The sequence below is a fragment of the Mobula hypostoma genome, chromosome 25 (genome assembly GCF_963921235.1).
Source record: "Mobula hypostoma chromosome 25, sMobHyp1.1, whole genome shotgun sequence".
Taxonomy (NCBI): domain Eukaryota; kingdom Metazoa; phylum Chordata; class Chondrichthyes; order Myliobatiformes; family Myliobatidae; genus Mobula; species Mobula hypostoma.
In genome coordinates, this window is record NC_086121.1 from 2287510 (window position 1) to 2309562 (window position 22053).

At 47.6% G+C, this 22053-nt stretch overlaps 1 protein-coding gene across 13 annotated transcripts in view; it reads right to left on the bottom strand.

Annotated features, from left to right (window-relative positions):
• The window catches only part of LOC134337922 (polyhomeotic-like protein 2), a 308667-nt gene that overhangs the window by 75897 nt on the left and 210717 nt on the right, over positions 1 to 22053 (bottom strand). For all 13 annotated transcript variants that reach the window (XM_063033301.1, XM_063033300.1, XM_063033308.1 and 10 more), the window contains 2 exons: positions 8675 to 8752; positions 5172 to 5333 (listed from right to left, as the gene is read on the bottom strand). In XM_063033301.1, the coding sequence (XP_062889371.1) occupies positions 5172 to 5333; positions 8675 to 8752 (240 nt within the window). The remainder of the gene's footprint in view (positions 1 to 5171; positions 5334 to 8674; positions 8753 to 22053) is intronic.

Genomic DNA, 22053 nt, shown 5'->3' on the forward strand with positions numbered 1-22053 from the left:
CATACTTAGATAATAAATTTACTTTGGAAGTATTTCGAACTTTGAACCCTCACCAACAATTTAGTTACACAAACATCTTTTCCTGACACACTCATCTGTTTGAGGCATAGTATACAGTGTGTGTGTCTGCATGTGTGTGTATGCGTACAACAGCTCTGGAAACCAGGGAGATTGAACAGCAGTGTCTGTAATGAGAGAGAAGCCTTTAGTTACTGGGAACAAGGCCACAGAAGGCTCAGAGGGAATCAGGAATTTTCTTCCACAAGTATCTGGAACTATCTCCCCGGCTTTGGCCTCAATGAGTCCTTGAACAGTTGTGACCTGCAGGGTTTGAGTTGCCAAGTGCGAATCATCTCAAGTTCACCTTTGGCCAGCACTGACACTCTGAGCCAAATAGTCTTCATCCAAGCTCTGAATGTCTATAGGTCATGTTGAGGGTGGTATCAGTGGACAATGTGACTGTCCTGGACTTTCACCATCTGATAATTATTCCCCCATTTCGAGACAACTTAACGATCTCTCCTCCCCTTTAGATTTTTGATTGTAGACTTCAAGAAGGAGAGGTTGAGGGAACACACACCAGTCCTTGTAGAAGGATGCCAAGTGGAAAGGGTGAGCGTTTCAAACTCCTGGGTGACAACATCCCTGAGGATCTGTCCTGGGGCCAACACACTGATGCAATTACAAAGAAGACACGACAGCAGTCATATTTCATTAGGAGTTTGAGGAGACCTGGTGTGTCACCAAAGTCTACCAAACTTCTACAGATGTACCATGGAGACCATTCTAACTGGTTGTAACACTGTCTGGTATGGAGGGGCCACTGCACAGGATTGGAAAGAGCTGCAGAGGGTGTAATCTCAGCCAGATCCATCGTGGGCACTAGCCTCCCCAACATTGAGAACACCTTCGAAAGGCGATGCCTCAAACAGGTGGCATCATTAAGAACCTCTATCACCCAGCACATGCTCTCTTATTGCTAATATCAGGGAGGAAGTACAGGAGCCTGAAGACATTTCAGAAGCAGCTTCTTCCCCTTCGCCATTTCACTGCACATGCTAGTGATATTAAGGCTGATTCTCGTACCCCGTTCCCCTATGGGTATCAAAAATAAACATAACGCTCTACGGCACCACCGATCGGTGTCCAATTCCCACCACTGCCTGTAAGGAGTTTGTACATTCTCCCAATGACCATGTGGGTTTTCTCCGGGTGCTCTCGTTTCCTCGCACATTCCAAAGACGTACAGGTTATGGTGAGTAAGTTGTGGGCATGCTAGGTTGGTACCTGAAGCCTGATGATACTTGTGGGATGCCCCCAGCACATCCTCAGACTGTGTCGGTTGTTGACGCAGACGATGCGCTTCACTGTACGTGTGACAAGTAAAGTTAATCTCTTTAATGGCCCCTCTACTGCTGATGTGTAATTCTACTCTGGAAGGCACTGGTCCTCCTGGTGGAGTCTGCAGAAATCAGTTCTGGCAAGGGTTGGCAAAGAACACAGGGATAGGGAGAAGCCATTTCACTCATCCATCGGAGGTTAGAAGAGTAAGAAAGGATCTAATTGAAACCTAAGAGCATTTTCTTATGGATCTAGACTATTACAAACAGTTCTGATCTCCCCCTTATAGGAGGATTTTGAGGCTTTGGAGAGAGTGCTGGAGGTTTACCATGATGTTGCCTGAATTACAGGGTATGAGCTATAATGAAAGGCAGGACAAACTTGGGTTGTTTTCTCGGGAGTGACGGAGGCTGAGTGGAGATCCGATAGAGGCTTATAAGATTATGAGAGGCACAGATAGAGCAGACAGAGAGAATCTTTTTCCCCAGGGTTGAAAAGTCTGATAGCAGAGGGCATACATTTCAGGTGTGAGTGGTGTAATTTTAAAGGGGATGTGAGGGGCAAGATTTTTACACAGAGTGGTGGTTGCCTGGAATGCAGTGTCTGGGGTGGTGGTGGAGGCAAATACATTGGAGACTTTTACGAGATGTTTAGATAGGCACATGAATGTGAGGAAAATGGAAGGACATAGACATTGTGTAGGCAGAAGAGATTAGTTTGGCTGGCCACTTGATGACAAATTTAATTGGTTTGGCACAACACTGTGGGCCGAAGGGCCTGTTCCTGTGCTGGACTGTTTGATGTTCTAAAGAGTTTGATGGGTCTTGACATGGAGCACTGTAGTCAAGTTGGTGAAGGAAGAGTTTGTACCATGGGACATTGAGTACAGGAGTTAGGACGTCATGTTAAGTAAGACCACAAGAAATCAGCTGTACAAGATGTGCAGGTGGTGAGATCACACTTGGACTATTGTGTGCAGTTCTGGTCACCACATGACTGGAAGGGTGTCATTAAGCTGGAGAGGGGGTAGCAAAGGTTCACAAGGACAAAAATGCCAGGGGTAACAGCCTGAACTGCTGAGTTCCTCCAGCATTTTGTGTGCTGCTTCAGATTTCTAGCATCTGCAGAATCTCTTGTGTTTAGGATCTGCTTTGTTGTTTACATAGATAGGAATGTTGAATTTATTTTGATTTAGAGACACACTGTGGAACAGGCCCTTCTAGCCCATGAGCCTCATCGCCCAGCAACCTCCCGATTTAACCCCAGCCTAATCCCAGGACAGTTTACAATGACCAATTAACCTACTAACCGGTACGTCTTTGGACCATGGAAGGAAACTGGAGCATCCGGAGGAAACGGGAAGAACGTACAAACTCCTTACAGACAGCAGCAGGAATTGAACCTGGGTCGCTGGTAAAGCGTTGTGCTAACCACTGCACTACTGTGCTGCCCTACCCCTGTCTATCCACAGAAAACCCACGCGTTCATGGGAAGAACATACAAACTTTCTTACAGAGGACACTGGAAGCGAACTCTGAAGCTGAGCTGTAATAGTGTCACACTAACAGCTACGCTACTGTGGTCCCCTAATATAAAATTAGGAAGTCATGTTGAACTTGCATAAAATTTTGGTAGGCCACACTGGAGTATTCTGTTTGCTGCATTATAAGGAGGATGTGGAGGCTTTGGTGCAGAAATGGTCCACCAGGAATGGAACGTGTAGGCTATCAGGAGAGGGTGGACAACTTGGATTGTTTTCTCTGCAGCGTTGGAGATTTTTAAAAATACGAGAGACATAAACAGGGTAGTGTAAGGGTTCCCAACCTTTTGGATGCCATGGATCAATACCATTATGCAAGGGGTCCGGGGACCCAAGGTTGGGAACCCCTGGGGTAAATTGTCCCATAATGGAAATTTCAGATGTTAGAGGGCTTAGGTTTAAGATGAATGAGGGAAAGAGGTAGGCAGATGTAGGGATTAGTTCAGATCAAAGTCATGGCCTGCACAGACATAATGGACTAAATGGCACGCACTGTTCTACTTTCACCAGGGCCTCTCTGTGCTACTGAAATCAACCTTCCCCCAACACAAGACTAACCTTAACCCTATCCCTTCAAACTTAAGGACTATGGTCTTTGAAGGACTTGTCACCTCATGTTCTTGATACTTTCTGCTTGTTAGTTTATTATTATTTTTCTCTTTTGTATTTGCAATTTGTTGTCTTTTGCACACGGGTTGTTTGTCCATCCCGTTGGGCATGGTCTTTCATTGATTCTATTGTGTTTCTTGTATTCGCTGTGCATGCCCAGAAGAAAATGGATTGTATGTGGTGACACGTATATACTCTGATAACAAATTTACTTTGCATTTTAAACTGTCCCCAGAGTATTCCCCACCGCCACTCAACCACCTTGCCAGATCGTTCCCTGCCGATGTTTCTACACGGCATTACTGAACTTGCAGAGCAACCGGAGGAGAGTTTAAAGGCGTGGTGGGAGATGGGAAAGTGAACAGAGCAAACACTCAGTGTTGGGTGGCCCTTGTGGGAGAGGAACAGACTGACTCACTCTGAGGAACATGGTTCTTTGGCCACAAGGCAACAGAACACTAACAACACAACTCAAGTGATGTCATGTGTGCAATTTACAAGTGTGAGGCTGTGATGAGAGGGTGCCCTGACTATTCTCTCCAATGCAGTGTGTAAGGTGCAGATCTGTTTGGCTCGTTATGCGTGCCTATGTATGTGTGTGTGCATGTGCATATCTGCACATATATGACTGTGTTCACGTGACTCTGTGAAAACATGTATGTGGACACACATCTGTAACTGTGTGTGCGCCCGTGTGTGTGACTATGTGTTTGAAAGGACTAGATAAGGTGGATGCGGAGAGGGTATTTCCTGTGGTGGGGGTATCCAGAACTGGAGGGCACAGCCTCAAAATTGAGGAGCAACCTTTTAGAACAGAGGTAAGGAGGAATCTTTTTAGCTGGAGAGTGGTGAATCTGTGGAATGCTCTGCCACAGACTGCGGTGGTGGCCAATTCCGTAGGTATACTCAAGACGGAAGTTGATTGTTTCCTGATCGGTCAGGGCATCAAAGGATATAGTGAGAAAGCAGGTGTATGAAGTTGAATGGGATCTGGGATCAGCCATGATGAAATGGCAGAGCTGAATGGCCTAATTCTGTTCCTAATCTTATGGTCTTATGTGCACACTGTGTGTGTGCATATACTTGGTGAGTGAGCATACACATGTGTGTGGCTATGTGTGCATGGGCTGTGTAACTGTCTTTGCATACACACGTGACTGACTGTGTGTGCTTGAATATCCAGGACACCTATCATACGTCACCTTCTGGCTACTGCTTGTGATATACTTTGCACAGATTCTAACTCCGACTGTCTCAGTAAATCAGCGAGTTACCAGGTTATCCAGCGAGTAACCAGGTTACCCAGTTAACGAATTTCTGTAGTTATGACCAGATAATACAATCGGAAAAGGGCTTGTCTCTCCAAAGATCCATGAGCCTTGATCTGCTCAGATCAGCCTTTGAATGAATATTCTTAGCAGATATACTGTTTTCTCTGTGGATCGGATTGGAACCCAGGCAACCCAGGAGAGGAAACAAATGCTGAGATCGAGGACAAATGGAAGAATAATAATTGATTCCCTAAAGGAAGATCAGAAAGGATCAAAGGTCATGGACAGACACTGATGAATTAATCTTAAAAAAGAACAAAGAGTGTCCGCTGCTTGTGATTAATGGCCAGGCACCTCCAACATCACATCACGCACTCAACACTTGTAGGAAGCCATAGTTTGCTGCTTACCATCTGTGCCCGGAGGTACATCTGTGCCTGACTGGCCGTCAGAGCCGGGCTGTTCGAGTTCCCCAGGAGAACGGCCTGCTGGGCGATTCCTGTGGCACCGGAGTTCACGGTCTGCGCCCGGCTGATCAGCTGAGCTGCGGCCGGAGACGTGGCCAGGTTAATCTGGGTCGAAAGGGACATCGTTGTCAATGCAGGGCTCAGCCCCCCACACTCCACAGCACTGGGAGAGGAGGTTCAAACTGTTCATGAGACTGGCGGCAAAGAAATCGGGCATTTTGGAACCACTCTACCTCAACCAACCTCGTTACCTCTCACCCTCCTTCTGTCCACTGCCCCGGCCTCTCACCCTCCTTCTGTCCACTCCCCCGGCCTCTCACCCTCCTCCTGTCCACCCCCCCGGCCTCTCACCCTCTTTCTGTCCACTCCCCCGGCCTCTCACCCTCCTCCTGTCCACTTTACCAGCCTCTCACCCTCCTTCTATCCACTCCCCCCGCCTCTCACCCTCCTTCTGTCCACTCTACCAGCCTCTCACCCTCCTCCTGTCCACTCTACCAGCCTGATACCCTCCTCCTGTCCACTCTCCCAGCCTGATACCCTCCTTCTGTCCACTCCCCCCACCTGATACCCTCCTTTTGTCCACTCCCCCAGCCTCTCACCCTCCTCCTGTCCACTCACCCGGCCTGATACCCTCCTTCTGTCCACTCTCCCAGACTCTCACCCTCCTTCTGTCCACTCCCCCGGCTTCTCACCCTCCTCCTGTCCACTCCCCCGGCCTCTCACCCTCCTTCCGTTCACTCTACCAGCCTCTCACCCTCCTCCTGTCCACTCCTCCGGCCTCTCGCCTTCCTTCTGTCCACTCCCCCGGCCTCTTACCCTCCTTCTGTCCACTCCCCTGGCCTCTCATCCCTCCTTCTGTCCACTCCCCCGGCCTCTCGCCCTCCTTCTGTCCACTCCCCCGGCCTCTCACCCTCCTTCTGTCCACCCCCCGGCCTCTCACCCTCCTTCTGTCCACTCCCCCGGCCTCTCACCCTCCTTCTGTCCACTCCCCCGGCCTCTCACCCTCCTTCTGCCCACTCCCCCGGCCTCTCACCCTCCTTCTGCCCACTCCCCCGGCCTCTCACCCTCATTCTGTCCACTTAAGCAGTATTCAGAACTGTTCTGCTCATTGCAGTTTCAAGCATTCAGGCTTGGAGATGCCAGAGTGAAAGTGAAAATGAAATGATTTTACTATTTCAGCAAGTTAGGAACTGCGAAGAATTTGAAGGTATCAACAGTCACCTTGAATGTTACAATGAAAATGAAGATTTGGAGATTCAATCATCGAAAGCATTGCATAATGGCAGTCCATCATCTACAATACTTGTCTGCGCTGATTTTGTTCATTTACAGTCAACCAAAGGAACACGACAATGTACACTGGTTGAATTCTTCCATCAATTAACTATGAGGAACTAATACAATTTTAGAATACTGTAGTAGTATTGATAGTGTTGTAATTTGTTCTGTATTTCACTTAAATACATAATTTGATATTCAGTTAAACAGTAGTTTTGTCTTTTATGTACATTTTTAACTATTCCCATGAAACTTCTGCTAATTAAGGCAGCCGCTTCATTGGGCCAAAGCATACTGGTGTGTTCTGATGTGTTCCAACTAACTGGAATCCACTGCACGTAAGAGAAGGAGGAGGGAGACATATTTGTCCATGTGAAAGGCACCACAAATAACAGAGAGAGGCTAGGAGCAGGGACAGTTACCATCATGCTCAGACCCAGAAGGCCAAATGGCCTCCTCCTACTTCTATTTTCTATTCAAGAGATAGGAGTGGGAGAGAGAAATCTCTCCGCCCACGTGTCACCATGCCGGGAGTGGAAGGGTTAACGTATCAGGAACACGTGACACCCCTGGACCTGTACTCACTGGAGTTTAGAAGAATGAGTGGGGATCTCACTGAAATTTCTCAGATACTGAGAGGCCTAGATAGAGTAGATGTGGGGAGGCTGTTTCAAATGGGGGGCATAGCTTCAGAATAGAAGGACGTCCCTTTAGAACAGAGGATGGTGAATCTGTGGAATTCATTTCCACGGTTGGCTGTGGAGGCCAAGTCATTAGGTATATTTGAACTGGAGGTTGATAGGTTCTTGATTAGTAAGGGTGTCAAAGGTTACAGGGAGAAGGCAGGAGAATGGGGTTGGAGGGATAATAAGTCAGCCATGATGGCATGACAGAGCAGACTCAATGGGCCGAATGGCCCAATTCTGTTTCTCTTTCTTACGGTCTCTGGTGACGGTGAGAGTGCAGCTAAATCCAGGAAAGGGCAAGAAGGAACCGGTGGAAAGCAGAGTGTCAGAACGTTCACGCATTTTCCATATAATTGAGTCGAATACAGAGGGTGGGCTGGGTGTCAGGAGGCGGATGATGGCCAGCTGTACGGACAGGGGCCAGGGGAAGGGTTCACTCCGAAACTCATCCGGAGGCGGCCTATCCCAGTGACTGGCAGGGGCTGGGTGTCAGGAGGTGGAGGAGCATGTCAGGATGGCACTCTGCACAGACAGGAGTCAGAGGAAGGGTTCACACAGAGCCTCATCCGAAGGCGGCCTATCCCAGTGATCAGCAGCCAGACTGATCACCTGGGTGTCCAGCGGCAACAAACCTCCTACTTAGGGCTGACATGGTAACATAGTTGTCAGCGTAACGCTATGACAGCGCTGACGACTAGGCCCGATTCTCACCGCTGTCTGTAAGTAGTTTGTATGGTCTCCCTGGACCAAGTGTGTTTTCTCCAGCTGCCCCAGATTCCTCCCACATTCCAAGGATGTAACGGTTAGGAAGTTAGTTGGTCACGTGGGTGTAACTGAGCGCCGTGAGCTCGATGGACTAGAAGGGCCCGTTACTGTGTTGTATGTCTAAATAAAAAATAAAATATTTGGCCTTTTTATTTTATTCCTTTAATTTAGAGATACAGTGTGGAACAGGTCCTATCAGCTGTGTCGCCCAGCAACCCACCGATTTTAACACTAGCCTAATCATGTGACAATTTGCAATGACCAATTAACCGGTACGTCTTTGGACTGTGGGAGGAAACAGGAGCATCCGGAGGAAACCCACACGCACATGGGAAGGATGTACAAACTTGTTTCCAGAGGATGCCCGAATTGAACTCTGAACTCTGACACCCTGAACTGTAATAGCATTGTGCTAACCACTACGCTACTGTGATGCCCATAGTAACCGGTTAATTGGTCACATTGGCGTAACTGAGCGGCATGGACTCGTTGGACCAGATATGCTGTATATCTAAATTAAAAACATAATCCTCGGCCTTTCTCCAGATTCAGATGAGGAGCTGGAACACTGGGCTCTGAGAGACACGCATTGTCGCATCTTCAAGCTCAAATTGGACCAACATCTATGAGTGCTGCTTCATTTCTTCCTGCGCATTTGACCTACGGCACCCAATGCTGACCTCCCGCATAAACCAGCCACTTGCTTCAGATACTCACAGTGGTCTGTGAAGAGGCAGGCTGTTGTGACACGCTCCCATTTGGCGATGACCCTTGTCTAGTTGCAGCTAAACTAGCCTGAAAAACACAAGAGAGGAGTTCAAATTCAAAGTATTTTTATTATCAAAGTAGGTACAGTGGCGGTAGAGAATCTGTAAACCCTGTAGAATATTCTCTGTTTCTGCAAATATATAACCTCAAATGTGTTCACATGTCCTAAAACTACATAAAGAAAACCCAATTAAATAAATAACACAAAAGCCATTATACTTGTTCATTACGTATTGAGAAAAATGATCCAATATTACATGTAATTGTTGGAAAAAGTATGTGAACCTCTGGGGTAATGCCTTCTACAAAAGCGATTTGGAGTCAGGAGTTCCAATCAATGAGATGAGATTGGAGGAGTGGGTTGGAGAGGTGTTCTGCCCTATAAAAAATGACATACAAAGTCAGGTTACTGACAGAGCCTGCTCTTCTCAAGAAAGATCTGTTTACATGTACAATGCCTCAATCAAGACAACTTTCAGAGGACCTTAGAAGAAGAATTGTACAGGTGCATGAAGCTGGAAAAGGCTACAAAAGCATTTCTAAAGATTTGAGTGTTCATCAGTCCATAGTGAGAGAAATTGTCTACAAATGGAGCAAACGGAGTACTGTGGCTTCTCTCCCTAGGAGTGGGCATCCTGCAAATATCATACCAGGAGCACGACGTGCAATGCTGAAGGAGGTGAACAAGAACGCAAAGGTAACAGCAAAAGACCTGCAGAAATCTCTAGAATTTGTTACTCGATTCATGTGTCCACTATAAGAGAAACACTGAACAAGAATGGTGTTCATGGAAGGACACCACAAAGGAAACCATTGCTCTCGAAAAAAAACATTGCTGCACATCTCAAGTTTGCAAAAGACCACCTGGATGTTTTTACAATGCTTCTAGGACAATGTTCTGTGGGCAGATGAGTCAAAATTTGAACTTTTTGGCAGAAATGCGCATTGCTAAGTTTGGAGGGAAAAGGGCACTGCACACCAACACTAAGACCTCATCCCAACTGTGAAGCATGGTGGAAGGAGCATCGTGGTTTGGGGCCGTTTTGCTGCCTCAGAGCTTGGACAGCTTGCAATTGTTGAGGGAATAACGAATTCAAAATTGTATCAAGACATTTTACGGGAGAATGTCAGTCGCTGAAGCTTAATAGAAGTCGGGTAACGCAACAAGACAATGATCCGAAAGACAAATCAACAACTGGACAGTTTAAAAAGATGAAAATCCGAGTTTTGGAATGGCCGAGTCAAAGTCCTGATCTTAATCCTATAGAAATGTTGTGGAAGGACCTGAAGCAAGCAGTTCATGCAAGGAAGACCACCAACATCCCGGAGTTGAAGCAGTTTTGTAAGGAGGAATGGCCTAAAATTCCTTCAAGCTGATGAGCAGGACGGATCAAGTTACCCGAAACGTTTGGTTGAAGTTATTGCTGTCCAAGGAGGTCACACCAGTTTCACACACTTTTCCCAATAAATACATATAACTTTGGATAATTTTTCTCAATAAATAAATGAACAAGTATAATGTTTTACGTAAACAACAGGAATTCTGCAGATGCTGGAAATTCAAGCAACACACATCAAAGTTGCTGGTGAACGCAGCAGGCCAGGCAGCATCTCTAGGAAGAGGTGCAGTCAACGTTTCAGGCCGAGACCCTTCGTCAGGACTAACTGAAGGAAGAGTGAATAAGGGATTTGAAAGTTGGAGGGGGAGAGGGAGATCCAAAATGATAGGAGAAGACAAGAGGGAGAGGGATGGAGCCGAGAGCTGGACAGGTGATAGGCAAAAGGGGATACGAGAGGATCATGGGACAGGAGGTCCAGGAAGAAAGACGGGGGGGGGGGGACCAGAGGATGGGCAAGGGGTATATTCAGAGGGACAGAGGGAGAAAAAGGAGAGTGAGAAAAAGAATGTGCACATATAAATAAGTAACAGATGGGGTACGAGGGGGAGGTGGGGCATTAGCGGAAGTTAGAGAAGTCGATGTTCATGCCATCAGGTTGGAGGCTACCTAGACGGAATATAAGGTGTTGTTCCTCCAACCTGAGTGTGGCTTCATCTTTACAGTACAGGAGGCCGTGGATAGACATGTCAGAATGGGAATGGGATGTGGAATTAAAATGTGTGGCCACTGGGAGATCCTGCTTTCTCTGGCGGACAGAGCGTAGGTGTTCAGCAAAGCGGTCTCCCAGTCTGCGTCGGGTCTCGCCAATATATAAAAGGCCACATCGGGAGCACCAGACGCAGTATATCACCCCAGCTGACTCACAGGTGAAGTGTTGCCTCACTTGGAAGGACTGTTTGGGGCCCTGAATGGTGGTAAGGGAGGAAGTGTAAGGGCATGTGTAGCACTTGTTCCGCTTACACGGATAAGTGCCAGGAGGGAGATCAGTGGGGAGGGATGGGGGGGACGAATGGACAAGGGAGTCGTGTAGGGAGCGATCCCTGCGGAATGCAGAGGGGGGGAAGGAAAGATGTGCTTAGTGGTGGGATCCCGTTGGAGGTGGCGGAAGTTACGGAGAATAATATGTTGGACCCGGAGGCTGGTGGGGTGGTAGGTGAGGACCAGGGGAACCCTATTCCTAGTGGGGTGGTGGGAGGATGGAGTGAGAGCAGATGTACGTGAAATGGGGGAGATGCGTTTAAGAGCAGAGTTGATAGTGGAGGAAGGGAAGCCCCTTTCTTTAAAAAAAAAGAAGACATCTCCCTCGTCCTAGAATGAAAAGCCTCATCCTGAGAGCAGATGCGGCGGAGACAGAGGAATTGCGAGAAGGGGATGGCGTTTTTGCAAGAGACAAGGTGAGAAGAGGAATAGTCCAGATAGCTGTGAGAGTCAGTAGGCTTATAGTAGACATCAGTGGATAAGCTGTCTCCAGAGACAGAGACAGAAAGATCTAGAAAGGGGAGGAAGGTGTCAGAAATGGACCAGGTAAACTTGAGGGCGGGGTGAAAGTTGGAGGCAAAGTTAATAAAGTCAACGAGCTCTGCATGCGTGCAGGAAGCAGCACCAATGCAGTCGTCGATGTAGCGAAGGAAAAGTGGGGGACAGATACCAGAATAGGCACGGAACATAGATTGTTCCACAAAGCCAACAAAAAGGCAGGCATAGCTAGGACCCATACGGGTGCCCATAGCTACACCTTTGGTTTGGAGGAAGTGGGAGGAGCCAAAGGAGAAATTATTAAGAGTAAGGACTAATTCCGCTAGACGGAGCAGAGTGGTGGTAGAGGGGAACTGATTAGGTCTGGAATCCAAAAAGAAGCTTAGAGCTTTGAGACCTTCCTGATGGGGGATGGAAGTATATAGGGACTGGACATCCATGGTGAAAATAAAGCGGGGGGGGGCCAGGGAACTTAAAATCATCGAAAAGTTTAAGAGCGTGAGAAGTGTTACGAACATAGGTAGGAAGGGATTGAACAAGGGGGTATAAAACCGTGTCGAGGTATGCAGAAACGAGTTTGGTGGGGCAGGAGCAAGCTGAGACAATAGGTTGGCCAGGACAGGCAGGTTTGTGGATCTTGGGTAGGAGGTAGAAATGGGAAGTGCGAGGTGTGGGAACTATAAGGTTGGTAGCAGTGGATGGGAGATCTCCTGAGCGGATAAAGTCAGTGATGGTGTGGGAGACAATGGCCTGGTGCTCCTTACATAATGTTTTATGTGTTATTTTATTGGGTTCTCTTTATCTAGTTTTAGAACTTACGTGAAGATCTGATCACATTTTAGGTAATACCTAAGCAAAAATAGAGAGAATTCCTCAGGGTTCACAAACTTAGTAGTAGCACTGTATATGCCACCGCATACAACCCTGAGATTCACCTCAGCACACACAAAATGCTGGAGGAACTCAGCAGGTTAGGCAGCATCCGTGGAAAAGAGTGAAAAGTCGATGTTCAGGCCAAAACCATTCTTCAAGACTGAGAAGGAAGGGGGAAGACCGCAGAATAAGTAGGTGGGGGGTGGAGGAGAAAGAGGCCAGCTGGAAGGTGATAGGTGAAGCCAGGTGAGTGGAAAAGGTCAAGGGGAGGAGAAAAAAGAATCTGATAAGAGAGGAGAGTGGACCACAGGAGAAAGGGAAGGAGATGGGGACCCAGGGGTAAGTGATAAGCAGGTGAGAAGAAGTGGGGGTGGGAGGAGGGAATTTGTTCACTAGAAGGAGAAATCGATATTCATGCCATCGAGTTGGAGGGTACCCAGATGGAATATAAGATGTTGCTCCTCTACCCTAAAGGCAGCCTCATCTTGGCACGAGAGGACATTGAACGACATGTTAGAACAGGAGTGGGAATAGATTTAAATTGTCTGGCCATTAGGAAGTCCTGCTTGTGGCTATTGGTGCAGAGGTGCTCGATGAAGTGGTCCCCCTATATAATGATGAGTGTCTCCAAAGTAGAGGAGGCCGCATCAGGAACACTGGACATAACAGACGACCCCAGCAGGTTTGCGGGTGACGTGTTGCCTCACCTGGAAGGACTGTCTGGGCCCTAAATGGAGGTGAGGGAGGAGGTGAATGGGCAGGTGTAGTAGGGAAAGTGCCTGGAGGGAGATTAGCAGGGAGGGACAAATGGACAAGGGAATCGCGAAGGTATCGATCCTTGTGGAAAGCGGAGCGAGACGGGGGCTAAAGATATGTTTAGCGGTGGAGTCCCTTTGGAGAAGACGGAAGTTGTAGAAAATAATGTGTTGGATGGGCTGGCTGGTAATTTTCTTGTGGGCATTCACGGTAAATACAAAGAAACACAATAGTGTCAATGAAAAACTACACACAAGATGGGCTGACAATCAATGGGCAAAATATAACAAATTGTGCAAATACAAAAGAAGAAAAAATAAATAAATACGCAATCAATATCGATAATATGAGATGAAGAGACTCCTGGAAAGTGAGTCCACGGGTGATGTGGCAAATGAAGTTGAGTGAAGTTATCCCCTCTGGTTCAAGAACCTGATGGTGATGTGGGTCCTGAGGCTCCTGTACCTTCTTCCTGATGGCAGCAGCAAGAAGAGAGCATAGATTGGGTTGTGTCAATGGTGAAAGTGTCGATGGACCACTGTCAAACAGGGTTCCCTCAGGGCCAGTGCACAGACAGGTGTGGACTTTATAGCAAGGACAGGGTTTAAAGGGTGTGCAGACAAAACAGAATGCAGACAAGCTGGATCAAACCTTTGTTAGCTGGACTTCCCTTTGTACAACCCTTCTGGAGTGTGAAAGCTCAGTAAGGCAAAAGTCAAGATGGCATGCTGACAGGGACAGTGTGCAGACACAGTGCAGTCATGCAGGATGAACACAAACAGGAGAAAATCTGCAGATGCTGGAAATCCAAACAACACACACAGAATGCTGGCCAGGCCAGGCAGCATTGATGGAAAAGAATATCGGGCTGAGACACAGCCCTAGGAATCCTAACTTCCCCTTCAGTGAATACCTGGGGATCAGCATCACCGGGCATAGCAAGACAAGATAAAGTTGCAAAGGATTCTAGGGCAACAATTACAATTGGACGGACGGTTAAAATTTCCGAATGGGGAGACTGAGATGGTGCTATCGAAGCCACTTCTTCCAAGAATGGCACAGGGAGCTTTGTGAGCAGTGATCTGTGAAGTCAGCAGAACTGATTGGGGAGGACACCTAGAGAGAAACAGATACCCCTCTCTCCCAACTACCCCCTTGACCCAGAACATAAAACAGTACTGCACAGTTCAGGCCCTTCAGCCCACAATGTCATGCTAACCTTTTAACCTATTCAAAGATCAATCTAGCCCTTCCCTCCCACATAACCCTCCATTTTCCTATCATTCATGTGGCTATCTAAAAGTCTCTTAAAGGTTCCCAATATATCTGCCTCTAAACCACCCCTGCATGATGTCCCACACCTTCACTGGCATTTAAAGCCGGGAGCAACGGCAGTTTTGGCCCCTTATCTAGGAAAGGATATACTCACATAAATGATCCTGGGAATGAAAGGTATGAGGACCATCTGATGGCTTTGGGCCTGTACACACTGGAATTTAGAAGTATGAGAAGGGATCTCATTGAAACCTATTGAATGTTGAAAGGTCTAGACAGAGAGGATGTGAAAAGGATGTTTCCTACAGTGGGGGAGTCTAGGAATGGAGAGCACAGCCTCAGAACAGAGGGATGTCCATTTAGCATAGAGGTGAGGAAGAATTTCTTTAGCCAGAGAGAGAGATATCTGTGGAATTCGCTGCCACAGATGACTCTGAAGGCTGAACCATTGAGTACATTTAGAGTGGAGATTCTTGACTAGTCAGGGTGTCAAAGGCTACGGTGAGAAGGCAGGAGAATGGGATTGAGATGGGGTAATGAAATGGCAGAGCAGGCTCAATGGGCTGAATGGCCTAATCCTGCTCCTGTGTCTTATGGTACACCTGGTTAGGCTGAACAGCCTCCTCAAGTTTCAAATACATCTGAGGACAGAATTCTAGGTCAGCACTCCAGTGCTGCTTCAAGGGAGCATCGTGTCGAGGGAGATACCTCACCGAGGGAGCATCATGCTGAGCGAGATACCTCACCGAGGGGGTATTGCGTCGAGGGAGATACCTCACCGAGGGAGCATCATGCTGAGCGAGATACCTCACCGAGGGGGTATCGCGTCGAGGGAGATACCTCATCGAGGGAGCATCACGTCGAGGGAGATACCTCACCGAGGGAGCATCACGTCGAGGGAGATACCTCACTGAGGGAGCATCGTGTCGAGGGAAATGCCTCACCGAGGGAGATACCTCACTGAGGGAACATCGTGTCAAGGGAGATACCTCACCGAGGGAACATCGTGTCAAGGGAGATACCTCACCGAGGGAACATCGTGTCGAGAAAGATACCTCACCGAGGGAGCATCGTGTCGAGAGAGATACCTCACTGAGGGAGCATCTTGCTGAGGGAGATACCTGACTGAGGGAGTGTTGTGTGGAGGAAGATACCTGGGTGACGAAGTGTACACTGGGGGAGGTGCTTCGGTGATGGACCGTTTGTGGAGGAAGGGAGTCTCGCTGAAGGAGTGTATGTGGAGGGAGGAGTCTTGCTGAATGTTTGTGAAGGGAGGTGCCTCGCTGATGTGTTCTTGGAGGGAGGAGCCTTGCCGATGGAGTGTTTGTGGAGGGAGTTTTGCATTGAGGGAAGTGTCCAGTAGACTGAGTGTTTGTGGAGGGAGGTTTGCATTGAGGGAAGTGCCCAGTAGATGGAGTGTTTGTGGAGGGAGGTGCCCAGTAGATGGAGTGTTTGTGGAGGGAGGTGCCCAGTAGATGGAGTATTCGTGGAGGGAGGTGCCCAGTAGATGGAGTGTTTGTGGAGGGAGGTGCCCAGTAGATTGAGTGTTTGTGGAGGGAGGTGCCCAGTAGATGGAGTATTCGTGGAGGGCGGTGCCCAGTAGATTGAGTGTTCGTGGAGAGAGGTGCCCAGTAGATGGAGTGTTTGTGGAGGGAGGTGCCCAGTAGATGGAGTGTTCGTGGAGAGAGGTGCCCAGTAGATGAAGTGTTCGTGGAGAGAGGTGCCCAGTAGATTGAGTGTTTGTGGAGGGAGGTGCCCAGTAGATGGAGTGTTCGTGGAGAGAGGTGCCCAGTAGATGAAGTGTTTGTGGAGGGAGGTGCCCAGTAGATGAAGTGTTTGTGGAGGGAGGTGCCCAGTAGATGGAGTGTTTGTGGAGGGAGGTGCCCAGTAGATGGAGTGTTTATGGAGGGAGGTGCCCAGTAGATGGAGTGTTTGTGGAGGGAGGTGCCCAGTAGATTGAGTGTTCGTGGAGAGAGGTGCCCAGTAGATGGAGTGTTTGTGGAGGGAGGTGCCCAGTAGATGGAGTGTTCGTGGAGAGAGGTGCCCAGTAGATGAAGTGTTTGTGGAGGGAGGTGCCCAGTAGATGGAGTGTTTGTGGAGGGAGGTGCCCAGTAGATGGAGTGTTTATGGAGGGAGGTGCCCAGTAGATGGAGTGTTTGTGGAGGGAGGTGCCCAGTAGATTGAGTGTTTGTGGAGGGAGGTGCCCAGTAGATGGAGTATTCGTGGAGGGCGGTGCCCAGTAGATTGAGTGTTCGTGGAGAGAGGTGCCCAGTAGATGAAGTGTTTGTGGAGGGAGGTGCCCAGTAGATGGAGTGTTTGTGGAGGGAGGTGCCCAGTAGATGGAGTGTTTATGGAGGGAGGTGCCCAGTAGATGGAGTGTTTGTGGAGGGAGGTGCCCAGTAGATTGAGTGTTTGTGGAGGGAGGTGCCCAGTAGATGGAGTATTCGTGGAGGGCGGTGCCCAGTAGATTGAGTGTTCGTGGAGAGAGGTGCCCAGTAGATGGAGTGTTTGTGGAGGGAGGTGCCCAGTAGATGGAGTGTTCGTGGAGAGAGGTGCCCAGTAGATGAAGTGTTTGTGGAGGAAGGTGCCCAGTAGATGGAGTGTTTGTGGAGGGAGGTGCCCAGTAGATGGAGTGTTTGTGGAGGGAGGTGCCCAGTAGGTGGAGTGTTTGTGGAGGGAGGTGCCCAGTAGGTGGAGTGTTTGTGGAGGGAGGAGCAGTCCCTCTAATGGCTCCTTCTCCTGCAGACAGCAGACCCCATGGTGCCAGTTGTAGAAGTGCAATCAGTGAGGGGCTCCGTGACCTATAACCCTGGGGCACAGGGAAACAGCGAGGACAGGCTAGAGGGGCTGAATAGCCCACCCTGCATCTTGATCATCAATCAGCTCGAACACGTGAGCTGTTCCAACACAGAACAGAGCCGAGCCGCCAGAAACAGTCACCACATCTGTGTCACACAGAGGGGCTGTGCTCAGAGTTATAACACAACTCACTCACTGGAGGATTGCACCTTCTGCAATGGCCTTTGCACCACATTAACGTCATAACAAATAGGAGCAAAATTAGGCCATTCAGCCCATCAAGTCTGCTCCATCATTCCATCAAGGCTGATTTATTATCCCTCTCAACCCCATTTTCCTGCCTTCTCCCTGTAATCTCTTACACCCTTACCAATCAAGAACCTATCAACCTCCGCTTTAAATACACTCAGTGGCCACTTTATTAGGTACACCTGTACCCCTGCTCATTAATGGAAATATCTAATCAGCCAATCATGTGGCAGCAACTCAATGCATAAAAGCATGTAGACATGGGCAAGAGGTTCAGTTGTTGTTCAGACCAAACATCAGAATGGGAAAGAAATGTAATCTAAGTGACTTTGATTGTGGAATGATTGTTGGTGCCAGATCGAGTGGTTTGAGTATCTTAGAAACTGCTGACTGCCTGGAATTTTCATGCACAGCAGCCTCTAGAGTTTACAGAAATGGGGCAAAAAATAAAAAACATCTGTTAAGTGGCAGTTCTGAGGGTGAAAACCCTTTGTTAATGAGAGATCAGAGGAGAATGGCCAGACTGGTTCAAGCTGAGAGTAACTCAAAGAAATGCACGTTACAACAGTGATCTGCAGAAAAGCATCTCTGAACACTCAATACATCCAGTCTTGAAGCAGATGGGCTAAGGCAGCAGGGGAACACGACAGGAGGTACCTAATAAAATGGCCACTGAGTGTATACCAATGACTTGCTCTCTACATCTGCCTGTGGCAAAGGGTTAAATTTTGTTAGATAAAGACGTACGAGTTACCCGGTGACAATCGGCTGCATGATCAGTGCTGCGTAAATACCAGCTGAGGCACTGGGAGTTGATGGAGCAGATGCGGGCGGCAGAGCTCACTGTGATCAGCCTCCTCCAAGCTCTCTCCCTCTGCCGTCAGATGCTAGATTTCCTCAGAAACTTGCGTAATGGAAGCATGTTTAAAAACCCGTTAATTTTATCCCACTCCCCCTTCCCTCTTCTTCAATCCCCCATTCTGGCTCTCCTCCTACCTCTTCTCCTCACCTGCCCATCACCTCCTCCTTCCCTTTCTCCCATGGTCCACTCCTTATCAGATTCCGTCTTCTCCAGCCCTTTACCTTTTCCACCCACCTGGCTTCACCTATCGTCTTCCAGCGAGCCTCTTTCCCCTCCCCCCACTTTCTCCCAGGGTCCACTCTCCTCTCCTATAGAATTCCTTCATCTCCAGCCCTTTATCTTTTCTACCTATCATCCCCAGCTTCTTACTTCACCCCACCCCCCCCAATGCACTTGTTTTCACCTGTCAGTTTCTAACTTGCCCTCCTTCCCCTCCCTGCACCTCCCTGTTCTGGCATCTCCCCCCTTCCTTTCCAATCCCAATGAAGGATCTCAGCCCGAAACAGCAACTGTTTATTAATTTCTATACATGTTGCCTGACCTGCTGTGCTCCTCCAGCATTTTGTGTTCGTGTGTGTGGCTCTGTTTTGTCAAGGCGTAACTGAAGGCATAGAGACATCACTTTTGAAAGCAGCGAGCCACAGAGTGGGGCAAGGCCAGGCTTGGGGGGGTCTGCTGCCAGCCTTTAGTGAAGTCAGGCGGGAGATGTTGAGTCTCCATGTTTGTCAGCAGCAGGTGGAGTGAAGAGCCGCAGATGTCGCCTTCCCCACAGCGGCAACCATCTGCCGCAGCCAGCACTGTGACAACACACAGCCAGGCAAAGTCACCAAGAACACAGACAACAGACTCAGAGAAACAGACCTTAGCCATATCCACAGAGAGAAATCCCGCGATTGTACCGCTTGACTTCTTTTGCACATTGGTTGCTTGTCACTCTGTCTATGTGTAGCTTTCCTAAAACTATATAGCATTCTAAAGTTCAAAAGTAAATTTATTATCAAAGTCGCCAAATACAACCCTGAGATTACTTTCTTGTGGGTGTATGCAGTAAACACAAAGAAACACAATAGACCACACAGAGACAACCAATGAATGTGCAAAAAGTAACCAACTGTGCAAATACAAAAAGAAAAAAACTAATAATGATAATAAATAAATAAGCAATAAATATTGGGAACATGAGATGAGGCGTCCTTGAAAATGACTATCTGCCTATTGCATTTATTCAAACATCAGGCTCCTGAACCGGAGTGGATAACTTAGTCACCTTGACACCCTGTGGACTCTCTTTCAATGTCCCTACAACTCGTGTTCTCACTATTGTCTATTCACTTATTTCAAATTTGTTTTCTTACATTTGTACACTGTTTCCTTCTCTGTCTTTGCGGGTAGTGTTTCACCGATTCTACAAAAAGTGGTTGATTTGGCCCAGTCCATCGCAGGTAAAGCCTTCCCTACCACTGAGCATGAAAGCAGCTACAGAGGGTTGTAAACCCAGTCAGCTCCATCTTGGGCACTGGCCTACAAAGTACCCAGGACATCTTTAGGGAGCGGTGTCTCAGAAAGGCAGTGTCCATTATTAAGGACCTCCAGCACCCAGGGCATGCCCTTTTCTCACTGCTACCATCAGGTAGGAGATACAGAACCCTGAAGGCACACACTCAGCAATTCAGGAACAGCTTCCTTCTCTCTGCCGTCCGATTCCTCAAAAGACATTGAACCCCTGAACACTACCTCACTTTTTAAAAAAAATATACAGTATTTCTGTCTTTGCACGTTTTTAAAAAATCTATTCAATATATGTAATTGATTTACTTGTTTATTATTTATTATTATTATTTTCTCTCTGCTAGATTATATATTGCATTGAACTGCTGCTGCTAAGTTAACAAATTTCCCGTCACACGCCGGTGATAATAAACCGGATTCTGATTCTGATCTATACAAAGCATTGTTGCAGGAAAGCAGCATCTACCATCAAGGACCCCCGCCCCCCATCCAGAACATGCTCTCTTCTCGCTGCTATCATCAGGAAGAAGGTACAGGAGCCTCAGGACTCACACCACAGGCTCAGGAGCAATTATTGCCCCTCAGTTACCAGGCTCTTGAAGCAGAGGGGGTACCTCATCACAGAACTGTTCCACCACATACTGAGCCCACCAGAAACCATGGTAGGGACTCACTTTCAAGGACTTGTCATCTCACGTTCTCAATATCTATTGCTTGCTTATCTACCTATTTATTATTTTCTTTTGCATTTGCAGAGTTTGTCATCCTTTGAACATTGGTTGTTTGACTGCCCTCTTGGGTTCAGTTTTTCATGGATTTTATTGTGTTTCTTGGATTTACTGTGAATGCCCACAGGAAAACGAATCTCAGGGTGGTATATGGTGACATATATGTATTTTGTTGATAAAATTTTCTTTCAGTTTCAGCCTTATCATCACTGACAAATGTCATGAAATTTGTTTTGTGGCAGCAGCACAGTGCAATACATAAAATAAGAAATATTGAAAGATTTATAAGTAGTGCAAAAAGGGAGCGAAAATGGTGAGGACGTGTTCACGGGATCAATGTCCATTCAGAAATCTGATTACAGCTGAGAAGAAACTGTTCCTCAAATGTTGAGTGTGTCTTCAGGCTCTCTCATTAACAAGGTATTTTTGCCCACAGAACAGCCACTCACTGGAATTTTTTTTGGTTTTCATACCATTCACTGTAAACTCTAGGGACTGTTTTGTGCAAAAATCACAGAAGACCTCGACAATGTCTAGGTGTCTTTATGCGTTGAGTTGCTGCCACATGATTGGCTGATTGGACATTTGCATTAACGAGCAGGTGTACTATGCCAACACTCACGGACACTTGCATTTTTACCCAGCAGGCGGCTCTGTAGAGTAAATTCGCAAGTTTTGCCCCTGAACTCCCAACAGCTGACTTTGGACAACAGCACATTTACTGTAATAACCTCTGAATAATTTTTGCATAAAGTATCTCAGATTGGCATTGACTCAAACCACTCAGTCACAGAGCACTACAGCACAGAAACACCCAGCCTGTCCATGCCAAGACTATAAGACCATAAATTATTGGAACAGAGCAAGACCATTTGGCCCCTCGAGTCTGCTCTGCCTGATCCATTTCCATCTCAACCCCAATTTCCAGCCTTTCCCCGTAATCCTTCATGCCCTGACTAATCAAGAATCTATCAACCTCTGCCCTAAATATACCCAATGACTTGGTTTCCACAGCCGCCCGTGGCAACAAATTCCACAGAATCATCACTCTCTGGCTAACAAAATTTCTCCTCATCTCCATTCTAACTGGATATCCCTCTATTCTGAGGCTGTGCCCTCTGGTCCTAGACACACCCACCATACAAAACATCCTCTCCACATCCACTCTATTGAGACTTCTCAACATTCAATCATTTTCAATCTGATCCCTCCCCCATTCTTCTAAACTCCAGTGAATACAGGCCCAGAGCCATCAAGCAAGCACTCCTCATATGATAAGCCTTTCAATCTCAGAATAATTATTGTGAACCTCCAATGATCCCTCTCCCGTGTCTCCTGGATAAGGAGCCCAAAACTGCTCACAATACTCCAAGTGAGGCCTCACCAGTGCTTTACAAAACC